Source organism: Paramormyrops kingsleyae, chromosome 23 (genome assembly GCF_048594095.1).
Source record: "Paramormyrops kingsleyae isolate MSU_618 chromosome 23, PKINGS_0.4, whole genome shotgun sequence".
NCBI lineage: Eukaryota > Metazoa > Chordata > Actinopteri > Osteoglossiformes > Mormyridae > Paramormyrops > Paramormyrops kingsleyae.
Window position 1 is genome coordinate 12,610,764 of NC_132819.1, and position 20,062 is coordinate 12,630,825.

At 41.3% G+C, this 20,062-nt stretch overlaps 2 protein-coding genes across 5 annotated transcripts; one reads left to right on the plus strand and one right to left on the minus strand.

Annotated features, from left to right (window-relative positions):
* The first annotated feature begins 1,660 nt into the window (after positions 1-1,660).
* LOC111834100 (syntabulin-like) lies at positions 1,661-12,475 on the plus strand. 2 transcript variants are annotated; one of them, XM_023793038.2, is made up of 8 exons: positions 1,661-1,903; positions 6,596-6,652; positions 7,144-7,330; positions 8,161-8,358; positions 9,775-9,877; positions 10,285-10,440; positions 10,889-11,041; positions 11,150-12,475. In XM_023793038.2, exons 2-8 carry the CDS (start codon positions 6,629-6,631, stop codon positions 12,297-12,299), a joined length of 1,971 nt encoding a protein of 656 aa, XP_023648806.2. In that variant the 5' UTR covers positions 1,661-1,903; positions 6,596-6,628; the 3' UTR covers positions 12,300-12,475. The 2 variants fall into 2 exon arrangements, with proteins under 2 accessions (XP_023648806.2, XP_023648807.1); XM_023793039.2 differs by lacking the exons at positions 1,661-1,903; positions 6,596-6,652; positions 7,144-7,330; positions 8,161-8,358 and adding an exon at positions 9,118-9,200.
* A 1,207-nt stretch (positions 12,476-13,682) lies between these two features.
* Positions 13,683-19,532, minus strand: LOC111834101 (receptor-binding cancer antigen expressed on SiSo cells-like). Of its 3 annotated transcripts, none has more exons than XM_023793042.2 (7): positions 19,392-19,532; positions 18,642-18,738; positions 17,886-17,961; positions 16,018-16,173; positions 15,718-15,825; positions 15,337-15,428; positions 13,683-15,039 (listed from the first exon to the last, which is right to left on the minus strand). In XM_023793042.2, the coding sequence occupies exons 2-7, from the start codon at positions 18,722-18,724 to the stop codon at positions 14,922-14,924; spliced, it is 633 nt and encodes a 210-aa protein (XP_023648810.1). In that variant the 5' UTR covers positions 18,725-18,738; positions 19,392-19,532; the 3' UTR covers positions 13,683-14,921. The 3 variants fall into 3 exon arrangements, with proteins under 3 accessions (XP_023648810.1, XP_023648809.1, XP_023648808.1); XM_023793041.2 differs by having other exon boundaries at positions 19,163-19,525; XM_023793040.2 differs by having other exon boundaries at positions 19,193-19,524.
* Positions 19,533-20,062: the final 530 nt, after the last annotated feature.

Consider the following 20,062-nt stretch of genomic DNA (forward strand, 5'->3'; position numbering starts at 1 on the left):
ATTAAAACACCAGTTGTTGAATGTGCTGTAATTAATGGACAAAATCAGACATTATTTTTTAGAGTTAATATTTCGTGGGTATCTTTATTCCTCCGATACAGTTTTCCACGCAATTCCTTCCCTCGACGTCCACTGTCCTTCAGACGTCAGAGTAACTTATCAGTTGGTAACTGATTTAAACCTTAAGCACCAGGTACGGCAGGTAAGATTACTTAAGCCTAAATTTCCAAATAATGACTTCAGTGACAACCAAAATAAGATTTAATAAAGCTACTGTTCTTTAAGGGGAAGCTAACTACCGCAATGAACAGTAAATATAGATATTCATAAATTATACGAATTGCGTTGCATCATGTTTGACTGTTAAACTTTGATTTCATCCATCTCGTCCCTATTTTCAACAGAGAGCGGGCTTTCAAAGGCACTCAACGTCACATTCTCTGCAATCATGTTTCCATTTATCATGACGAATGTAGGCCTATGCAAACAAATTTCTTGCACAAGTGTTTCGGTGATCACTGGGGAAATTCTGTGATTTACAGGTTCGGATTGATATTGAAATAACACCGGAAATATCACACAAACGCTTAAACTTTAATATGAATCGCGACACCCCATGACTATACGGGTTAACTCTCAAGCAATCAACTGACTTCAGCACCATGGACAGCCGACGTGTTAGGGGGTCTTTCGCTCATATGTTTTAAATGATCTATCTATCTATCTATCTATCTATCTATCTATCTATCTATCTATCTATCTATCTATCTATCTATCTATCTATCGATTATACAGCAAATAAAGAATGAAGTAATTTAGTACCACCAGGGCCGGTCCATCCTATATGGTGCCAACTTCTGAGGAAAATAATGTGGAACAAGCAATTTGTAGAGGAACCAACTAGTATAAAATAATAGTAAAACCACTGACTGAGCTGTTGTTATACGAATTAGGCTACATTTTCATGTATTTTCAGTTTTCTATGTATGATTAACGAACAAACATTACTGAATGACAAAGGCGCGGTCATTACAGCATGTATTATATACATGAATTACTCCAATAACTATACATGAATAGACGGGGGTAATAATGTATGGTACGCCTGATCGCACCCTTTCAACCGTGATGTATTGCTCTTTTTTAGACAACTGTCCCGCTGTCTTAATCACAAATTTAATGCTTTTAAAACTGGAGCCTTTGAGTAACCTGCTTTATATTCTACCGATAAAGGCTGCCAATAAAGTAATAATTTAGCCACACGGCTAAAATATCTAGCATATAGCTTGGGAGAAAGAGCTTTGTTGTGTTTATGGTCTTTCGCTCACGTTAGACCCAGCAGGCCTGTTAATGTAAAATTTATAGGCATGGATTTAACGACTGCTCCGATAATCAGGAATGTCAATGAATGAATGAATCAATCAATCAATCAATAAATCGATCGATCAATCAATAAGTCAATTGATCTTCGTTTATTTTTCCACACCGCTTCATTTTCACGAAAACTACTACTACTAATTATATTTTTGATAAATATACCATTTGAAATCATCGTCGTCTTCGCAAGAACTATAACTCATTACGATTTCAAAAAACTTAAGAGAAGCACCTAAATAGTTAACTGTGTTATGTAACGTAACCCTTATAATGTTAGTCGAATTTCTGACGTCTAGTATCATGTAATTCAGATGGGAGCTGCCTTCTTACATGACTGCTCGTCTCAGCTTGAGTATTGTTATATATTAGGCAATCAGGATAACGCTTTAAGTCAGATCAGTCGGTATCCTTGGCAAAAAACGTCGCCCCTTCAGAAAAGCAGGAAATTGGGTGAATTGTTTAATAAGTGGATCTGCATCTTCTTTAGAAGACCGCTGAATTATTTCTAAACGTTTCGTCATAAAAGGCAAGTAAATTTCAATATATAATATAATGGAACCTACCTTATTTAAACATGTAGTAACGATTATACAGCAAATGCATTAGCCTACTAATTATGTTCAGGCTATGATTCGTATTAAATGTATTTAACAAACAATAGTACAACTCGCAAGGAATGTTAGGTTTTCTCGGCATCTGTTGGGGGCAAAAAAATGTATTTTATTTTTTTAGCTTAGTGGCTTTCAGTAAGACGTTAACGCGATTTTCTTGTTGATACGCCCTTATACATTTTTCATGCAGGATCGAGAAACCACGAGGTATTTGATTGAGTTTTATTATAAATAATAGTATTTAAGTATTTAATACCAGGTTCACGCCTTACGTCTGAATAAAACCTCAAAATTCACTATTGTTGTGTTATATTTTAAATCAAATTGTATTTTACACTTGAGGGCTTTGAGAGAGCCTGACCTAACAGTAGGTTACTATAGCGACATTATTAAGAGCTTACAATGCTTAGATTTTTATGACGGTGCCAGGCAAGGGCGTAGGTTTGTTTTCAACACTGGTAGGCACCAAATCAACCACCACCACCCCCCCCCCCCCCCCCCCCTCGTAAACACACACGGTACTCCGACCCTACAATATTGGTAGGTACATGTACCTAGCCTGCATACCCACATTTTTACGCCCTTTATTGGCGCCAGGTTTATTTTTCAAAACCACAAAACGCCTTGATTGAATCGCAATCAGGTTGTTTTGAGCATGCTTTGGAATTACCGGTAGACCTATATGCAGATATGCAAAGAGGCCAATTTCTAAAATGAAAATCAAACCAACCAAGAATACACCTTAAGAAAAGAACTACTTAACATGGGCGTCGTTAGCTCCGAGAATTTTAGCCCCGATGCCAGTCTTCCTTCCAAAAAAACAACAAAAAAGACAAGCCCCAGGAAAATTTGACTTAATCCCTGATTATCTTTACTTAGCCTATGTACGTAAGGAATACGGACGAATTGAACTGCGTGAAGAAGTTAAATAAGTGGTCTGACCAAGACTAACAGTTGTCCCCAGATATTTAACATGACAATTAATGTAGGGATCGAATTAATGTGAAACGCGATTCTCTCATCCAAATACTGACAAAACCCACCCAAAGTGCAGAGAAAACATTCCCGAAATGCCCTGCGCGTTCGCTGCCTTTCTCAGTCGGTTGTTGTTATTGCGGTTCAGGCAGGCGACCCACTGGTAAGCGGCTGCGCCTTCGTTTCCTATCGCTGTGATGATGCCATGGGACACTGGATGAGGGGAAGTGCTGCCACGGAGCTACGCATCCCCGCTGATCAGCTCTAACAGGCTGTCAAAAATGCACGGTGTGCTGCCTACGTAATCGCTGTTGCTAAGGCGGCAACGTAATAACAGGAAATGCGGGAACATTTTCCTCCATGGACTAATAAAATATGAATATGAAAGAGGAATCCATGTCCCCTGCTTAGGTTAGATTGGTCCAATAGATTTTGTGCTTATGACGTCACACAGCGCGGCTTTACTGCTTTACCACCACTATAGCTGCAATAATGGGGATCCCCTCCACAGTGGAGGTCTGTTAGCAATGCGGGACTCAAGTGTGAAACAGCACAATTCTGCTGTTCTGTGCCCTTATTTCCAGGACCAAAATAAAGGGCACTGTCCTTCTAGCAATTTTCCTCTGCTGCTATTTGCTAGTTCTGTTGCCAGCCAGGTTGTAGCAGCTTATGCCAATGTGACAGCGTTCTGAATGCAATCAAGGAGAAGTGAATGTTTCCTCAGAATAATACATTATAGTATCTGTTGTGTGCTAATTATAAACAAGCAATAATGAGGGTTTGGAACTGCCATTTCTATGGCAAGAAAAAGACAGTCCTATTCACACTACAACGCAAAAATAACATTATTGAACTGTTTTTAGCCATTATGTTATTTACCTTTACTAAAATTTTCAAATTGTGCAAATGAATCGAGAGATTATTGTTGCCTTTTCAGAGAATACCGTGATATCTCTGACATGCAGTTCATTCCATGGCCAGAGTCTTTTCCAGTGCAAATTACAGATTTATAATGATTGTAGGTAAATATGAAAACAAACATTCATTTTTCATACCTTGATTCAGAGTACCAAGACATCGCTGTAATTGGGAATTGAACTAGCAAAGTTCAGACCCCTTGTCTGTTGCCTTAATTGCTATTGTATTTTATATAAGTAAGCCTACAATTCTGTCTTTATGCAGTTATTCAATTAGCACGTACATTCTGAGTGCTTCAAAATTGTACCCAGTTCCTGTGTTTCAGTAATTTTCATCAGAATGTCTTCCACTGGTTTGCAGTGCAGGGAACAAAGCAGGGGAACACTCCTCATGAGACCCCCCCCACCATCACAGGAGAAACGCAAGCACACACTCAGGGGCGCCATACACTTACCTGCATGCTTTAGGAATGCATGAGGAAACTTGTGCAAGACCAGCAGAACAGGCAAGCTACACACATACATAGTTTAGGCTTGTGACCATGTCTACCTCCTGAGCCATTAAGCCACCTGCATAGATCCTATGTATCTTGTGCCTGTAACTTTCAGGATAGGCTCTGGTGACCCTGGGTAGGACAAACAGGTACAGAAAATGAATAGACGTGCTTAAAGCTTCAGGTCATCATGCAGGCCAGTCTCTGAGGAGGCATGGGCCACAGCAAGCCAGCATAATTGGGGATGCAGCTGAGACCAACATGAACCGTTTAAGGGAAGGGTGGGGCGGGTATTTAGAGGTAGTATAATGGTACAAATAACTCAAGGTTTGTACAAACCTCGGTTTTGGGTGCAATTTCAGTACAGCAGGGAAATCATAATTTGCTTTGAAATTAGTTTTAATAAATAATTATTATATATATATGTATTATAGCTGCAAGCTGCAATAATGTGGCAAAGCACACAACCAAGACATAGATGGCCTGGAAATACATTCAGAGGCAATACAAGAACACAGGAACATATGCTAACACATTGAATGACTCAACACCAGCAGATCAGGATCAAGTATGAGAAGTGACACGCTGAGTGATGAGACACGATTTTAAGTTCTGCTTAGAAGGGAGATTTGATACCACAGGCTTTGTGTTAGCGAGTGTCAAGGTGTTGGAGCTAAAAAACCAAATGCCCAGCCATCCACAGAAGACAAGAAAATGTGATACAGCACTAGGAGACCAGTGCCTGCAGACCTGTGGGAAGGGGCAGGTGTATAAGGGAGGAGCTCTGCAACATCCTCCTGAGACTCAAGGAAAAAAGTGTCCTTCAGTTTTAGGTTAATTGTGATTTTCTATGTCTTTGGAGGAACATCTTTTTTTCGAATTTACTTTTGTTTTTATTATTTTATTTATTTTTGTTTTTAATTTCACAGCATATCCTCTTTGGATATGTTTTTTGTGTACAACAGGAATAAAGACGTTTCCTTACATCAATGAAAAGATATATGCAAAAACAAAATGTCCACTGCAATGGACATAAATGAATGGGTGGGGTCTCAGAAGGATACACGGGGGTCTTAAAAGTCAACAGAAAGAGTTTATCCTATAAACGGAAGGGTATCTAGTGAAGTTTATAGAGGGGGGCAGTGATATGTGAAGATTTTATTGCTAGTGAGACCTCTAGCAGTTGCCTTTAGAGGCTGATGGTCTGGAGTAAACAACAATAGGAATGGAAGAAGGGGACTGTACTTAATGGGACCGTGGATGTCAAGAGCGTTAGACATAGCCAGGGTATTCAGAGTGAGAATCTCAGAAGGACAGGATTCATTCGTAATAGTATTCTGGTAGTTTTTGAAATTACCGAAGCACTTGTACGTGTAATCCAGGAGTATCTGCTCTATTCCATGAACAAACCGAGGATTAGCTCTTATGTTAGTTAATTATTTAACCAAAGTTACATAATGGTGACATATCTGTGTATGGGGCCAGTCTTTTTCCTTTTTGACAGCTTAGTAGGTGAGATGTGAGAGATCAATACCACCTCACACATTCATCTCCTTTTCTTACTAGGAATTTAAACTGTAAATATATCAAATACCTTCCTGTTTCTATCTAGTTCCAGCATAAATCAATCCAACAACAAAGAGTACAGCAAAAGCTATTTTAAAAGCATGCATTATAGGCTCTAGTCAGACTAACATCGCACAATGTGCTATGGTGGGCAACATAATCGGAAAATTCCAAGCAGTATCTTTTACTTAAATAACCAAACAACAGGGCTGAGTGGCAGCTTTAATATCTGTCCTATTATCAAATGGGTCTGTTGTATACTTAACACTTTTCAGAATCTAAGAGATATTTCTGCGAAATAGTATCGAGAATCCAGATATTTCACAAGATATAACATTATTTTTACTTAAAAGGTATTTGCAGGGCGTAATTATGCCCAATAAATAGCCCAATGCTCAACAAATTTGTACTTAAAGTTAAGTTGTGTCTCCTCAATATCCCACTTTCTCTTACTCCGTCGGGTATTTGCACTTTGGAGTAACACCACATTATTAAAAAAGAAGCATGACTGAGATGACTGAGTAAATGCCATCAGTAAGGATCGCTCGCACCGTTATCTTCCACTGACGACGCTGAGGCTCATTTTCCCTGTAATGCCACGTGTCTTAATGGCGCAGTGCCGCATGAGTCTTAACTCGTTTTTCTTCCCTGACAGGTTTACAGCGCACAAACTGCCTTTTCCAGCGGAATGGGACCATTCCCAGAACACGAGGTGTCTGTTATGCTTTTCTCTTATCCCGGCCGGTGCTTTGCTTGTCTGCATGCATTTTTTTTTAATGACAGCGGATTCAGAAGTAATTTTGATTTTGTTGTGCCTACCTTTAATCATAACATGCGGTCTAACTGGAGTATTGTCGCAATGTGGGATATTAGTCGTGTTCAATTTTTTTCCCTTCTTGCGGATTACCAGCATTGACTGTTTTTTTTATGGCCGAATGACTTTGCTGTTATTTGCACATAAGACATTCATTCATTCACTTATTTATTACGCTGCAGTTAAAAATATGTATCCCAGATTTTTAGATGCGCGTGCTGCGTATGATCTAGCAGAATTTAAGGAGGCAGGATCCGTGAAAGACGTGCAGAGTTATCCACAGAAAATATACAGCATACATGTACTGATGTCTTAAACAGATTTTTCTCGGCCTCTCGGCCTCTTGGAATTACCACAAATGACTGTAGTGCTGGTCGTGTTGCTGGCAGGAGTACCGGGCGCAGGGAAAGGAGAGGCCACGCAGCCGCATCCCACGGTTGATCCTTCGTCCTCAGAGCCCCGATCAGGCAGAATCGCCGCTGACGGAGTCACCATTTTCCGAAGAGGATAACAGACACTGCGACCTCATCTCCGATCACTACAAGGGAACAGTTAGCGCCAGCAGTTTCTCTTCAGGTACCTTCTTACTTCTCGCAAATATCATTGTAACAAAGTTGAAACCCGAGAACTTTATTTAATGTTTTTCTGTTTTTTATATATATGTAATTTTTAATATAATAGACTGTGTAACTTATGACGCATGCATTTATACAACATCTGCAAACATACAGAAACATTTACTTTAAGAACGCTTGAATTACACGGGCTCCAGCTACAAAGCCACCCATTCCCTGCTCCTGCCCCCCAGTATAGTTAAAAAACAAATCTTGTAAATAATAAAGTTAACCTAGTAGTTTATGTGTTCAGTATGTTTTTTTGGTATTCCGAGATTTGCTGAGATAGCTGTCATAGCAAAAATTATTGTCGAGTAGAGAATTTTGCAGGTGAAGAGCTCAGAGGGGTCAGCTGTGGAGGTATCAGGAACATATGGTAAAATGTACAGCATGTTGACAGATGACTATGTATTTCTCATAGAACCTGTCTTTTACAGTATCTGCACAGAATGTATAGCTCTATAGTGTAACAGTGATTATTTGACCTCATTCACTAGCAGCACTGTTAGCAGGATGCTAGCTGGAATTAGGGCTGCACTGGCCATCTGGCATCTAGGGCATTTTCCCTGGCAAAATTTACCATGGCGGACCTCAAAGTCCTATCTTAGTCTAGCCCTGGCTGGAGTAGTTGTTCCTATTGTAGATCACCATCTCTGCAGACCATTACTTTGTAGACTGCCAGCTTTGTAGACCACCACCTTTGTAGACTACTACTTTGTAGACTGCCGCCTTAGTAGACCACCACCTTTGTCTTGATGCTGTGTCCTGCTGCCTCCTCGCTGTCCCACTCAGATGACACAGGATGCCCTAGCAGCCAGTTGGCCTCCCCTTCCAAGACCCCCACTGGCTCCGAGAGCAGTCCCCTGGGGTCCCCCTCGCCTAGCGAGCGCAAGGGGAAGGTGAGAAGGGCACGGACACACACAATGGCTGAATGGAATGTCCCCCCCATCAGGCCAAAGAGAGAGCAGAGACCCTCGGCAGGCCCCAGAGGTGAGACTTCCCTCTGCGAACATTCTGATATACAATATTGGCCAAACACACATGTGACATTATTCATTAAAATGTTGATGATAATAAAATGTTTATATAGGCCTTTATTTCAATGCATTTTCTTTCACCGGACATTATATTTGATTGTAAAGGTGGAGCAGGTGCTCTGGCAGAGTGATTAAAGTTGCTGGTCACTGGTTCAAGGCATAACTGGGGCGCAGTGAGTCCTGAAGGAGAAACATTTATATTGTTCTAATAAAAAGAACCTTCTGTGTAAATGTAAATATATTTGGAAAGAATTGTTCGCTAAGCAGGTGAACATTAAAGTTTGTCCAGATGGGATGAAAAAAAGCATTGGTATAATTATTAATCCTAATTAATGACCATATTAGACACTAGTATGAAACAGAATGACCCATATACATCTGTGGTTTGGAACAGAAAAAATGCTTTATGTTTTTGAAATAAGCAACAATTTTGTTTTACCAGAATACAGCTAATCTTAATATATCACGACTAGTATTTGCTTCCACAATGAGAGGTGGAATGTGCTTAATTGGTAAATTGGGTGCAAGCCTGGTAGATGGACTAAAGCTTAATTGGCAATTGCCTTTGGATTAATAGGAAGGTTTGAATGAAACTTGGTGTGGACCTTTCTTTCCAATTAAAATAATTACACCGCAATTTATTTTCACCATGCGGGGAGGTGAGGGTTTGATTGAAATAATTTTCCTCAACAGTTTCCCCCCACAGTTTTTCTCCTGCCTTTGTTTGTTCGACCACAAATGTTCTAAAGGTTTACACTAGTATGGTTATATCACAGGGTAAGAGGTATCACTCCTGTAAGTTGATCTTGTTGGCATTATAACTTTTTTCCTTTTATTTAGTTTAATTGTTGTCCATACAGTCTGAGCTTTCATATTCTCTCTCTGCTTGTTAAGCAAATTTTACTAACATGGTCTATTTTTAGCCAGACATATTGATTGTTGTGCCAGACACTTCAGTGTTTGTTTTATCCCACTGTCAGAACTTCAATAAATTTGTTTAAAAGGTTATGTATGATCTTATTTTGTTGCTCTAGGTTTAATGGACTTCCACAGTAGATTGATTTCATTGATAGGGGTGTTTTTGTGCATTTCGCTGATATAAATGCAAAATGACTTCTCATCTGAGTTCAATGTTCTTCTCAATCAATCTGCCAATAGTCTGCCCCCTGGACTCTCCTGGCAGGTTTTTAAATCACTTGTTGACAGTCCCTTCTTGAAGCAATAATCATGATCCTGTTGAACCCCCAAACCCTTTATTGGGCATTTTTGTGATTCTCTTGCCTGGATAATTGCCAGCAACTGTAAACTGCTGGAAGACAGAAGTGGGATGAATGGGTGTTTACAGTGACCGATTCTCTTTCCCTGTCAGGCAGTGAAGCAGACTTCAGCTCATCCAGTAGTGCTGGTAGTCTTGGGGCAGGCCGGACATTGGCCACCAGCTCTGGAGGGAAGAAGATCTGCTATCCACGCAGGTGCTGTTGGAGTCAGGAGTGTGCTGTACTGTTTTTGACTACATAAGATGAAAGAAAATAACTAATGCTTGTCGAGGTTCACATTAGTACATAAAAATGTTCAAATGTTGCCCAGCAGGGGGTCAGAATCCAAAGAAAGCAGAATGATTCTATGGTGAGACCAAGTATGAGCAATTATTTAATGGCTTTGTCCCCAGGAACCTTAGGCTTGCAGTGTGTGTGAATAATTTTCATTCAGAGATGTTCTATGGGGAAAAAGCATTCCACACTGCACTGATGGGTAATCTCTGAAGGTGGTATATGTTTAATATTCCAATTGCCTGAAGAACACAACAGTTCATGTGCCTTTAGAAGGAAGGATGCTGCCAAAGGGTCTTCTGTGGTCTGACAGCCCTCTCTTGTCTTAGCCGTGGCTCCCAGACCAAGGGTGGCGTCCTACTGAATAAAACTCTGTTAAGCACCTCCATGGCTCGGGACAAAGAGCTGGTCTCTGCACTCTACAGGACATCCCCACGTACACCTCCCTCCAACAGCAGCAGCAGTAACAGCAGTCCTACCACCAGGTATAGTTTCACTTGTTGAATTTAAGTGTGTTAGGCATGATTACCAGTATGTTGTCCTCATCCTCCTGAGACTCCACCCATTCATTTATGTCCATTGTAGTGGACATTTTATTTTTGCATCTATCTTTTCACTGATGTAAGGAAACATATTTATTCCTGTTGTAAAGAGGAAACCAAAGATGGCATGCTATGAAATTAAAAATAAAAATAAATTTGAAAAAATCTAAATTGTAAGATGTCTTATTTCCTCCAAAGACAAAAAACCTACAATTGAAGGACACTTTTTTTCCTTGGGTCTCAGGAGGTTAAGGCACTCAAATTTGTAGGTAGATATAGTGATCTACAGAGCTTTCCGTGAACATTCACATTTGCATTTGGAATATACAAGTCATTAAATGTTTGGTCATTCCTAAAACCCCTTTTGAATATTGATGGACTTTCTCTTCAGGCGGTCAAGCTCTGGTCGTATGGCTTGTGTGGAAAGCTATGGAATCAAAGCCCCCAATCCTGAACAGTATCTGACTCCATTACAACAGAAGGAAGTTGCCATCAGGCACCTGAAAATGAAGCTGAAGGACTCTGAGAGCAAATTTCAGGAACGGTGGGCTATGTTCTTAGGATGTCTACAGCAGTAATAAGTTACTAGGAACAGGCAGACTATTCCAATGTACAGCCGACTCTGTAAAATAGAAGCGGTTCTTTCTTGCAGGGAGTCTGAGATCGAGGAGTTAAAGGCGCAGCTGGAACGGATGCGGGAGGATTGGATTGAGGAGGAGTGCCACCGAGTGGAGGCCCAGCTAGCCCTGAAGGAGGCACGTAAGGAGATCGGGCAGCTCCGCCAGGTGGTGGAGACCATGAGGAGTAGCTTGACCGAGAAGGACAAGGGCATTCAGAAGTACTTCACAGACATCAACATCCAGAACAGGAAGTTGGAGTCATTGCTCCATAGCATGGAGCTGGCACAGAGTGGTTCCCTGCACGATGAATCTGCCTTGGACTTTATCTGTGACTCCCCTACTGAGTCAATGACCAAACTGGAGGGTGGACTGGCCCTGGAGGACCAAGCTATTGAGGAAATGGCTGACAGTGGTTTATTGGTAAATGATGAGATGGCAAACCAGACAGACATTTTTGAACAGGTCTTGACATCCACTGCAGTTGACCCGGGCAGTGACGCCCACTCAAGGCTGGGGGCAGAGATGCTGGTCCTGCTGCATGGTGAGAAGACTCATACCAGTCTGCCTCCAGACAAAGGCTGGGACAGTCCTAGTGAGAAGGCTGTCCAGACTGATATTGCAGGTGCTTGGGATCTTCAAGACTTCCTCTGTCATCTATTGAAAATGCATGCGGAGGGAACGCTCCCGGTGTCAGTGCTGAAAGCTGTGGACATCAGCCCGTTACTGCACTTGGCTACCAGTGGCCATGCTTCCCCTATTCTGTTGACTCCTGAGAAATCCAGTGACTCTGGCATGTACTCTGAGTTAGCAGATTTAACACGCTTTGAGGAGCTGCATGCTAACCGGGCTCAGGCTGTCCCTAAAGACACTGGCATTTTGGAGGTGACTTCTGATCCTATTTCTAACACTGGGCTTGGCCTATATGACCATGGGTCACATCCACCCTGCTCGCCGGCAAATGAGCAGCAATCGGCAGTAGTAGCTCGGAGGTCATACTGGAGCAGTAGCTTCTTGGTGGACCTTGTTGCGCTTGCTGTACCAGCTTTGCCAACTGTAGCTTGGCTATATGCCATGCACAAGAGGAAGGGTGTGCCAGTGTACAACATCGGAATGCTGATCCGTGGTTGCTGTATTGTGGGTCTGCATGCCCTCCGTCAAGTCTCCCCAGGGCCAAATGCTTAACTGGCTTCACCCACAGGAACAAACTCAAAGAGCACTTCATATCTGCTTTGCTGGTTATTCCGCTTTCTTCACGTTCATTTGCACTGAGCACAGTTATTGGCTGAAAGAAATCCTGAAAGTTTGAGTAATTTGCACTTTAAGGAAGATTGCATGGAATATTTGTTTGGGGGGGGGGGGGGGGGGGGGTAGATGTTGGAATGGTTGGTTTTTTTGGGGGTATGTGTGTGGTCAAATTGTTTGACTAAATTTTAAATTCACTATTTGGTGTTTGTGTTAAGGGAACTTGATGGTATCCGAGCTGTTTACCTGTACATGAAATGATGCTCTAGTATAGTAGACGTACCTGATCTGTGTAATATTTACATGTTCTACCACATTAAAGCATGACTCGTCTCCTAGGCCATGCAATCATTTGAGCTGAAGATTTCTGGAGCTTAATGTCCTACCTCCACCAAGTGCTGCAACAATTAGCCTCTGCTTTCTATCAGGAAATTAGATGTTCTTATTCTCTAATTACTAGAATCTCTGGTGCCTAAAAGCAGCTTATTATCCTGCAGTATCCAGGGCCAATCTGTTCAGGTCCCTTTACTGGAAGACCTATGCGACTGGAGTATAAGCTTGTGAAGTGACCCTTTTCTGAGAACGGCATATTATAATTTATTCTGAAAAGCATGGACTTTACAAATTTAATGATTGCAATAGGAGGGACTTTTATTGACCCGATGTTTGCTGTGCCAAATTTCTCACCCCATATAGTGAGGAGCCGAATGCTACTTTTATTCTAAATCAGGGCTAGTGTGCAGAATAACTGCAGTAATTCTATGTGCGTTGCAGTCATGTGACTGACGCCATACTGGCTCATAAATACCATTGCATAAGCAGAGCAATGCAGTTTAGTATCGCGCTGGTCGTCTGAAGAGCAAAGCGGCTGTGATGGTGCAAAAAGCAGCAAGTGCAACCCTTCTGAGAAGAGCAAATTTACTGCCTGTGTATTGCATAATCCTAGAGATATTCATGGCTGGATATTAAAAATACCCCAAATATTATGGATTTACCAATGTTAAAAATAAATCTTGGAAGTGGATCAGTCTTTTTTTTTGTAATTTGTGAAACCTCAAAAGGAGGCAAAAGAAATGGAATGATTCTGCCTCCAGCATACTATTTGCTGCCAGAATGCAGCACGTTGGGACATAAGATACGACTCTAGTGATCCTCTAGCCCTAGTTCACAGACCACATTCCTAACCAGCCTCAGATATTTAAATTATATCACCAGTGAGCATCATTCTCACATGCACACGCTCACATGCACACATACACACATACTCTGCCATAAAGAAAAGATTGTGGAATGACAAGCTCAGAAAAACATGCAGTCTTTCAGTTAGAAACTTGGTTACTTTGCTTTTATGCCAATAGCAAAATCACCATACACAGAATGGGAGATGTGGCCGAAACCAAAACAAATCTGGCTTCTCTCAACAGCTAAATGAAGATATAAACCCCCTCCTCCAGCCTCAATCCAGAGGAAAAGGGATGACAAAGGGTATGGACTCACATGCAAAATAATCTCCAAGAGTAATTATTGTGCTGCATGGTCACTGGAAGAGCCAGCTGCCAGGGCAGTGAGAGATTCTGTGTCCAAAGATACATGATACAAGAAAAATCCACTTCACTCATGCCATTAGGACAACCTGTTCTTCAGAGCACATGAAATTGCTTTTCTTTCCAGCTTGTTTTATGGGGTTCATTGCTTGCAGTAACGCAGAATTCCTCCCAAAAATAGCTCCTGCAGTGTGAAATACTGGTGCAGCTCTGCTGCTAGGGAAGCCTTCACTCTGGCTGAGTAGAAGTGATATAACAGCAGGTCAGTACACCATCCCACTATGCTCATGGGAGTTTTACTTACACCAAAACATTCTGAGGGCAGAAGGAACATTGAACCAATCCCTGAACCAATCACACTGTAGAGGAGGTGGGACCAACCAATCAGATGTCTTGGTCCTGCCTCCTCTAGTTGCCTGGACCCACATCCTCTACAATCTGAACCAATCTCTGTTCCTTCTGCCCTCAGAACATTTAAAAAAAGTAAAACTCCCTTGAGCTCTCACTGCAGGACCCTACGCTGACCTCTACTTCATCAGCCTAATGGTACAACACAGCATTATTATGGCTTAGAAATCAGCACTTAGTCTGCTGATGACCAGATCAATTAAACTGGAAATAACACCACAATCATCATCATCATCATCACCACTGTTGTGCACATTTTCGTACTCTAAAAACCTGGGTGTGAGCACAGAAGGATTAGCATCCTCAGATAAATAATATTAACACCATAAATAAAGTGAATAAGATATAACAATATACAGTGAACAGGATGGGTGGAAGGTCATCATCCATGAGCTGAACATCCAGTGATAAGACAAAGCAGTTAAAAAGTCCCCTAAAATTGTGGGAAATGTCTGCTGTGAAAAGCAGGCCCGCTGCTGGCAGTTTCCTGGCTGTCTCCAAAGCAGTAACTAACAGGTAGCTTTATGAGGATCTGATCTACTGAAGCAGGGTACAATGCAGAAATCCATGACATCCCTTAACTTAAATCATGACCAGAGTGCCTCCACTGTTAGGAAAGCTTGACCGCTATTTTCTGTTCTTTTTTCATCAGTCTCTGCACTTCCTTTTCCATTTTCTTCCTCTGCTGTTCCATCGCCCGTCTCTCCCTCTCGGCCAACTTCTGCTGCCTGCATAAAAGAAGAAAACGATCTATGAACCTGGAAAAACTTCATCACCAACAGTAGGTTTTATCGAAAGGAAAGGTATGTCGCCACCTGCTGTTTGGGAGTAAAATGACAGCAAGGCATGCGTTACATTTTCCAATAAGGATGGGAACTGACTGGTGTTTTTCCAATATTATACACTAACGATTCCTACAATGTGAATATTAAAAGTTCTAGCAGTTTTGTTATGCTCACAGGCTTAGGAGCGCTTGTGTCGTGAACATAAGTCAGAGAGGGAGGGGGACAGAGGAGAGAACATACCTTAGCACCTCTTCTGCCTCCCATGTAGCATCAGACCCGTCCTCCCAAGCATTCGTCTCCTCTTGCCAGGTGTCCAGGTCTCCCAACTCAGCCTGTGACAGAGACATCACTGGGGTTCAGCCATGAACCGAGAGCCCTCGGACAGTCTGTAAGCAATAAGCAGCTTTTTTCTCAAGCCAACAAGCATCAGTATTTTAAGTGCTAATAAATCTCTTGGTTTCTGTTGACCTCCTCTAATGTAAATAAAAAAAAAATTAACGGGCCATCAGAGAACAAAGTAGCAATGTTCTAATAAAGCCATCTTTCATTATCCTGCAGATAGCATAAGTGTCCCGCTGAGAGTACGAGCCCCAAAGAAGGGACTGGAAGGATAACACCCACCGACGGCTGGATGAAAGGCATGTCCTGCGTGACAGCCAGGCGGCTGGAGAAACCGGTGCTCCCATCAAGCAATGAGAAGTTCAGGGGCTCCCGCTTCTTCAAGATGATCTAGGCGACATGGAGGAGGACCATGTTAGAGCTAAGCACACTCACGCCAGTCTAGTTCGTTAGGTATAAACCACGGTCATATCAGGCTGGGGCTCCAGCCCCTGTCTGATCTTCAGTGTCAAGATCAAATTGGGTCACACTGCATGCCACCCAGTTTCAAGGTTAAAGGCTATCAGCCCTGAGGAGGGTCACCTTCTGCGTTTTCCTGATGGTGGGGGCCATGTCTTTGAAGTAGTCAGGCTCCCCCTCAGTCTCACTGGGCTGGAGGGGCACGGCACCGTTGCCACCCTCAATCTTGATGCTTGTTGGGGCGTCATCATCCCAGGAGCTCCACTGCTCAATCTCTGGCTGCAGAAGTGGGTCAGAGACAAATGAGCAGTCCAAGCAGTTGCTTGCATACCTACCAGTGATTTTCAACTGCACTGGTTTTCCAGTGAAAGAATTTCACATTCCCCACAGAGAGCTTTAGTTCTAAAGAAAATCAGACCTGGACAAAAGCCAGCCCCCTACCGGCTGTGGGGCTATTGTTACTGGCCTGTGCGATTATTATAAAAATTAAAAAACACAAAGTTTCATGTTCAAACCAGACAGTCTACTGACTACTTCTATTCTCTCTCCAGTAGTGCAATTTATTGCAAAACCAAAATGTTCCCAAAACATCAATTATAACTCACTGTAACCAGTTGTAACCAACTTACAGCCACAATTACATGTTTTCCATGTTGAACAACTACTTGTAAATTTAGGTTCCAACACTGTCAAAAAAAAGTATTCATTCATTGTATTGTTTGTCATTAACTGAAAATGATGTACCAAGCAATACAGAAACGAATGTGTACCGTTACAGCCCTAGGGATGAAAGAGCATAAGTCATTTATGTTAGGAAGATGCTTCTGTATACTGATGTAGTGTGGTAGTTGAATTATAAAACAACCTCTGATAACTCTTGTTGAGCCACTTAGAATAAAAATCTGGACCAAAGTTCTCTCTTTTCTTCGAGCAATCCAGCAAAGCGCTCCCGTCACACTCTGGCACCAGGTACCCCAAGCACAAAGAGCAACCAGTTGATAAACCATAACTCCCAATTCCCTGTAAGGACTTCCAAGTCCTGATTGGTCACAAAACACCAACAAACCAAGCTCATATAACAAACACAATTCTCCTGCTCTATTGGTTCACCTTGGTAGCAAGGTAAAATCCACCCATTTTTCTCAATTTATCGGAATCTGTCTCGATTGCTAGACTCTACTTAAAATATGTATATAGATATTGATTATATGACATTGAATCACTGTAAATATTTGGTTGTCCTTTGAATAATGATTAACGCATTTACGTATTGTCATTGAATCACTACAAATACATGGTTAACATAAGATCAGAATGATTAACGTAACAATTATTTACACATTTGCACTACCGCATAACATATTGTGTATTGTGTACTGCGACTACTTTATTACTACAGCTCTTCGTGCACCAGTTGGGGCAGCTTTGATTCCCTTCCTGCAGACAGTCCCCCCCCCCCCCCATTACTCTGCTGTCTGTCTCTCCAAGGTCCAATCTCTCTTCAGGGTCTGTGGAACCAACCGCAGGCAGCTATCACGAGGCGAGGACACGCAGTCTTCGAAACAATCTCTTCTTGCCTAAGGTCTAAGACATAACAGACCCAATATGCCTCCCCTCCCAGGCCTACCAATGTCAAATTATCTTTCCACAGTAGATTTGATATTCAATGAACATAGATCTCCCTTTAACAGAAAGGTTCTGTTTAGTCATGTTTTCACATTTCCTTAAACAAAGTAACAGATAGTGTCGCCTGGGTATTTGGTGGGTGAGCACCACTCGCAAAACCAGCATGACTGTGCACTGGTGCTGCTATCTCAGTACAGTTTCCTCCATAATCTCATCTATCTGTTTTACATAGCCACTTATTGGGTACAGGGTGACAGTGACCCTCGAGAATGATATACAAGATTTCTAAAATCATCAGTGCCCTACTGCAACTTGGAGGGTCACATCTTATCAATACTTTGAAATTACACTCGAGTTTTACTGACCTGTTTGGGTACTGAGAAATCTACAGTTGTCGGTAAAGAAATCTGATCACCGCTGAGCTTTCGAAACCTTCCGGACCTAAAGATGGATTGGATGGGGAGAAGAGGGACAAAATTGTTACATAATATTCCTCCTACAACAAGACATACCTTTGATTATATATTTCTCCAAAGTATGTTACATTAGATATAGGAAAGAATGTTTATTCATTGCTTTAACTAGGTTCCCAACACATTACAGCATCTACAGGTCCTTTATAAAAACTAATAAAGTATATAAAAACTAAACTAGCAGACCTTTACAAATAAATAAATAACCACTGTCAATCTGGCAAAACATCTTATGAGTGACAGTACAGTTAATACAGGGCTCTAAGCAGAACACACAGAGTCAGAGCACAACTGACGCCACCCCTCGAAAGGGTAGCAATACGATACACAGTAGATTTCCGAAAGAGGCAGAGGTTTGTAACACACCAGCATGCTAAAGTTTATAGTTACGCTATAAGATGCTACTAAGAAAATGTGGCATAGCCTTGTCAATATTTTAACATTAGGCTGCAATTTTACACAAAATCCCTATTAACCCATTTTCTCAATTAATTCAGTGAAACACTAATCTAAAACATCGTGCAATACATGTAATATGTGCATATTATGATATTTGCTTAATTTATATATTGATGTGACAGAAAACAGTCAGTTTTCTTAAAATCTAAAATAATACCCCAATATTCCATTACGTCTTTCAACACTTACCTGCAGATTAATCTTTTAAAGAACGACAACAGCCATGCAAGACACGTGCAAATCCTGAAAAGGCGGAACTGGGAGATGGCCATCTTGAAGCATATAGCTGTGCCAAAAAAAAGTGGAAAATAGTACTATCAATTTCCCATAAATACAGCACAAAAGTGAATAAAAATGGTCTTTATGTAGCGTCTGCATTCCTAATAGGCCAAATACTAAAAAAACACAAACTTTTCGAACACTGACCTTAGCTACGGGGCAGCTTTTACAATATCCACCTAATCGTGGATATTTATGTGTCCTCTCAAATCACACATATCGCTTACCTCTTAATCTATACAGTGATGGACATGCATACTGGTAATTCACATACGGTGACCTGTATTCATTATGACATTTTACACACGGTGACCTGCATGCATCCTGACAGTATGCACAGTGACCTGCAAGCAGCCTTTTAACGCGTACGTATCCTCATAACATACACACAGTGAGGTTCTCTTTCGCCTTGATTAGCAATCTCCTCTTACCTCTAGCACAAAAATTAAACTGAAACCCACCCAAGAGCCAAGGCAGTGGATGTCCGTGTGATCATTGAGCTGGCTTACGATAACGGTGGCTTTGAGAGACCTGCTCGGCTCTCTGGCTACCAGCAGCCCGATTCATCTAAACCCAAGATTCGCCATCGGCGTTACATCTGCAGCGGTACGTATGAAATACACCATCGAGGCTTGCTTTTTCCTGTGCTCGGTTACCTACCTTGGAAGACCTACACATTGTTAATTTATGAGACAAATACATCTACATAACCTAGACCAGGATGTAGCCCATATATTTATGCTGACAGGCAAGAAGTATTCATGTTATTCTATGAAACGTCGTAGCAAAACTCATGAGCGCCATCTACCGTTCGGCGGTGAACAGTTCTCCGAATATATGCTGTAAAGTCTACGGGCCGTATTAAAAACCACCAAAGAATTCCAAATTTCGCAGTTATTTGGCCGAAATCTTTATTTCATGTAAATAACATTTACAAACGTGAGCCTTGTATTAAGCATTATTCCTGAAAATTCTCTTTTTAAACTTGATTTGGTGCTGTCAGAAATGACGGCATTGTACTGTATTCCCTGGACAGCCCGGTCCTTAGGTCCAGTTCATCCCACACCTCTGTAAAGAGTGAAGTGTTTAAAGGTTTTATTAAACAGAAATTTGTTGTCATTGATCTTTACATCCAAATTGAGAGTTTAATTTAAAAATTGCTCAGTCACATACACTGTAAAAAATTATTTTTTGTGATTGTAAATAAAGTACATTTTACAAATAAATTCTATTTTGTCTTTTTATTTGAAAATGTTACGTTTAATTCAATAAACTATTTGAGGTTTTGATGTTATTTATTGCACTTGAATACATAGTATTCAAATAGAGTA

Coding starts and splice junctions, on each gene's coding strand:
- LOC111834100 (XM_023793038.2), top strand. CDS start 6,629: ATGGGACCATTCCCAGAACACGAG. Junction 7,331..8,160: donor CGCCAGCAGTTTCTCTTCAG/GTACCTTCTTAC, acceptor TGTCCCACTCAG/ATGACACAGGATGCCCTAGC. Junction 11,042..11,149: donor GAGAGCAAATTTCAGGAACG/GTGGGCTATGTT, acceptor TCTTTCTTGCAG/GGAGTCTGAGATCGAGGAGT.
- LOC111834101 (XM_023793042.2), bottom strand. CDS start 18,724: ATGGCCATCTCCCAGTTCCGCCTTTTCAGGATTTGCACGTGTCTTGCA. Junction 17,962..18,641: donor TTTAAAAGATTAATCTGCAG/GTAAGTGTTGAA, acceptor ATCCATCTTTAG/GTCCGGAAGGTTTCGAAAGC. Junction 15,040..15,336: donor GAGGCAGAAGAGGTGCTAAG/GTATGTTCTCTC, acceptor TCTTTTATGCAG/GCAGCAGAAGTTGGCCGAGA.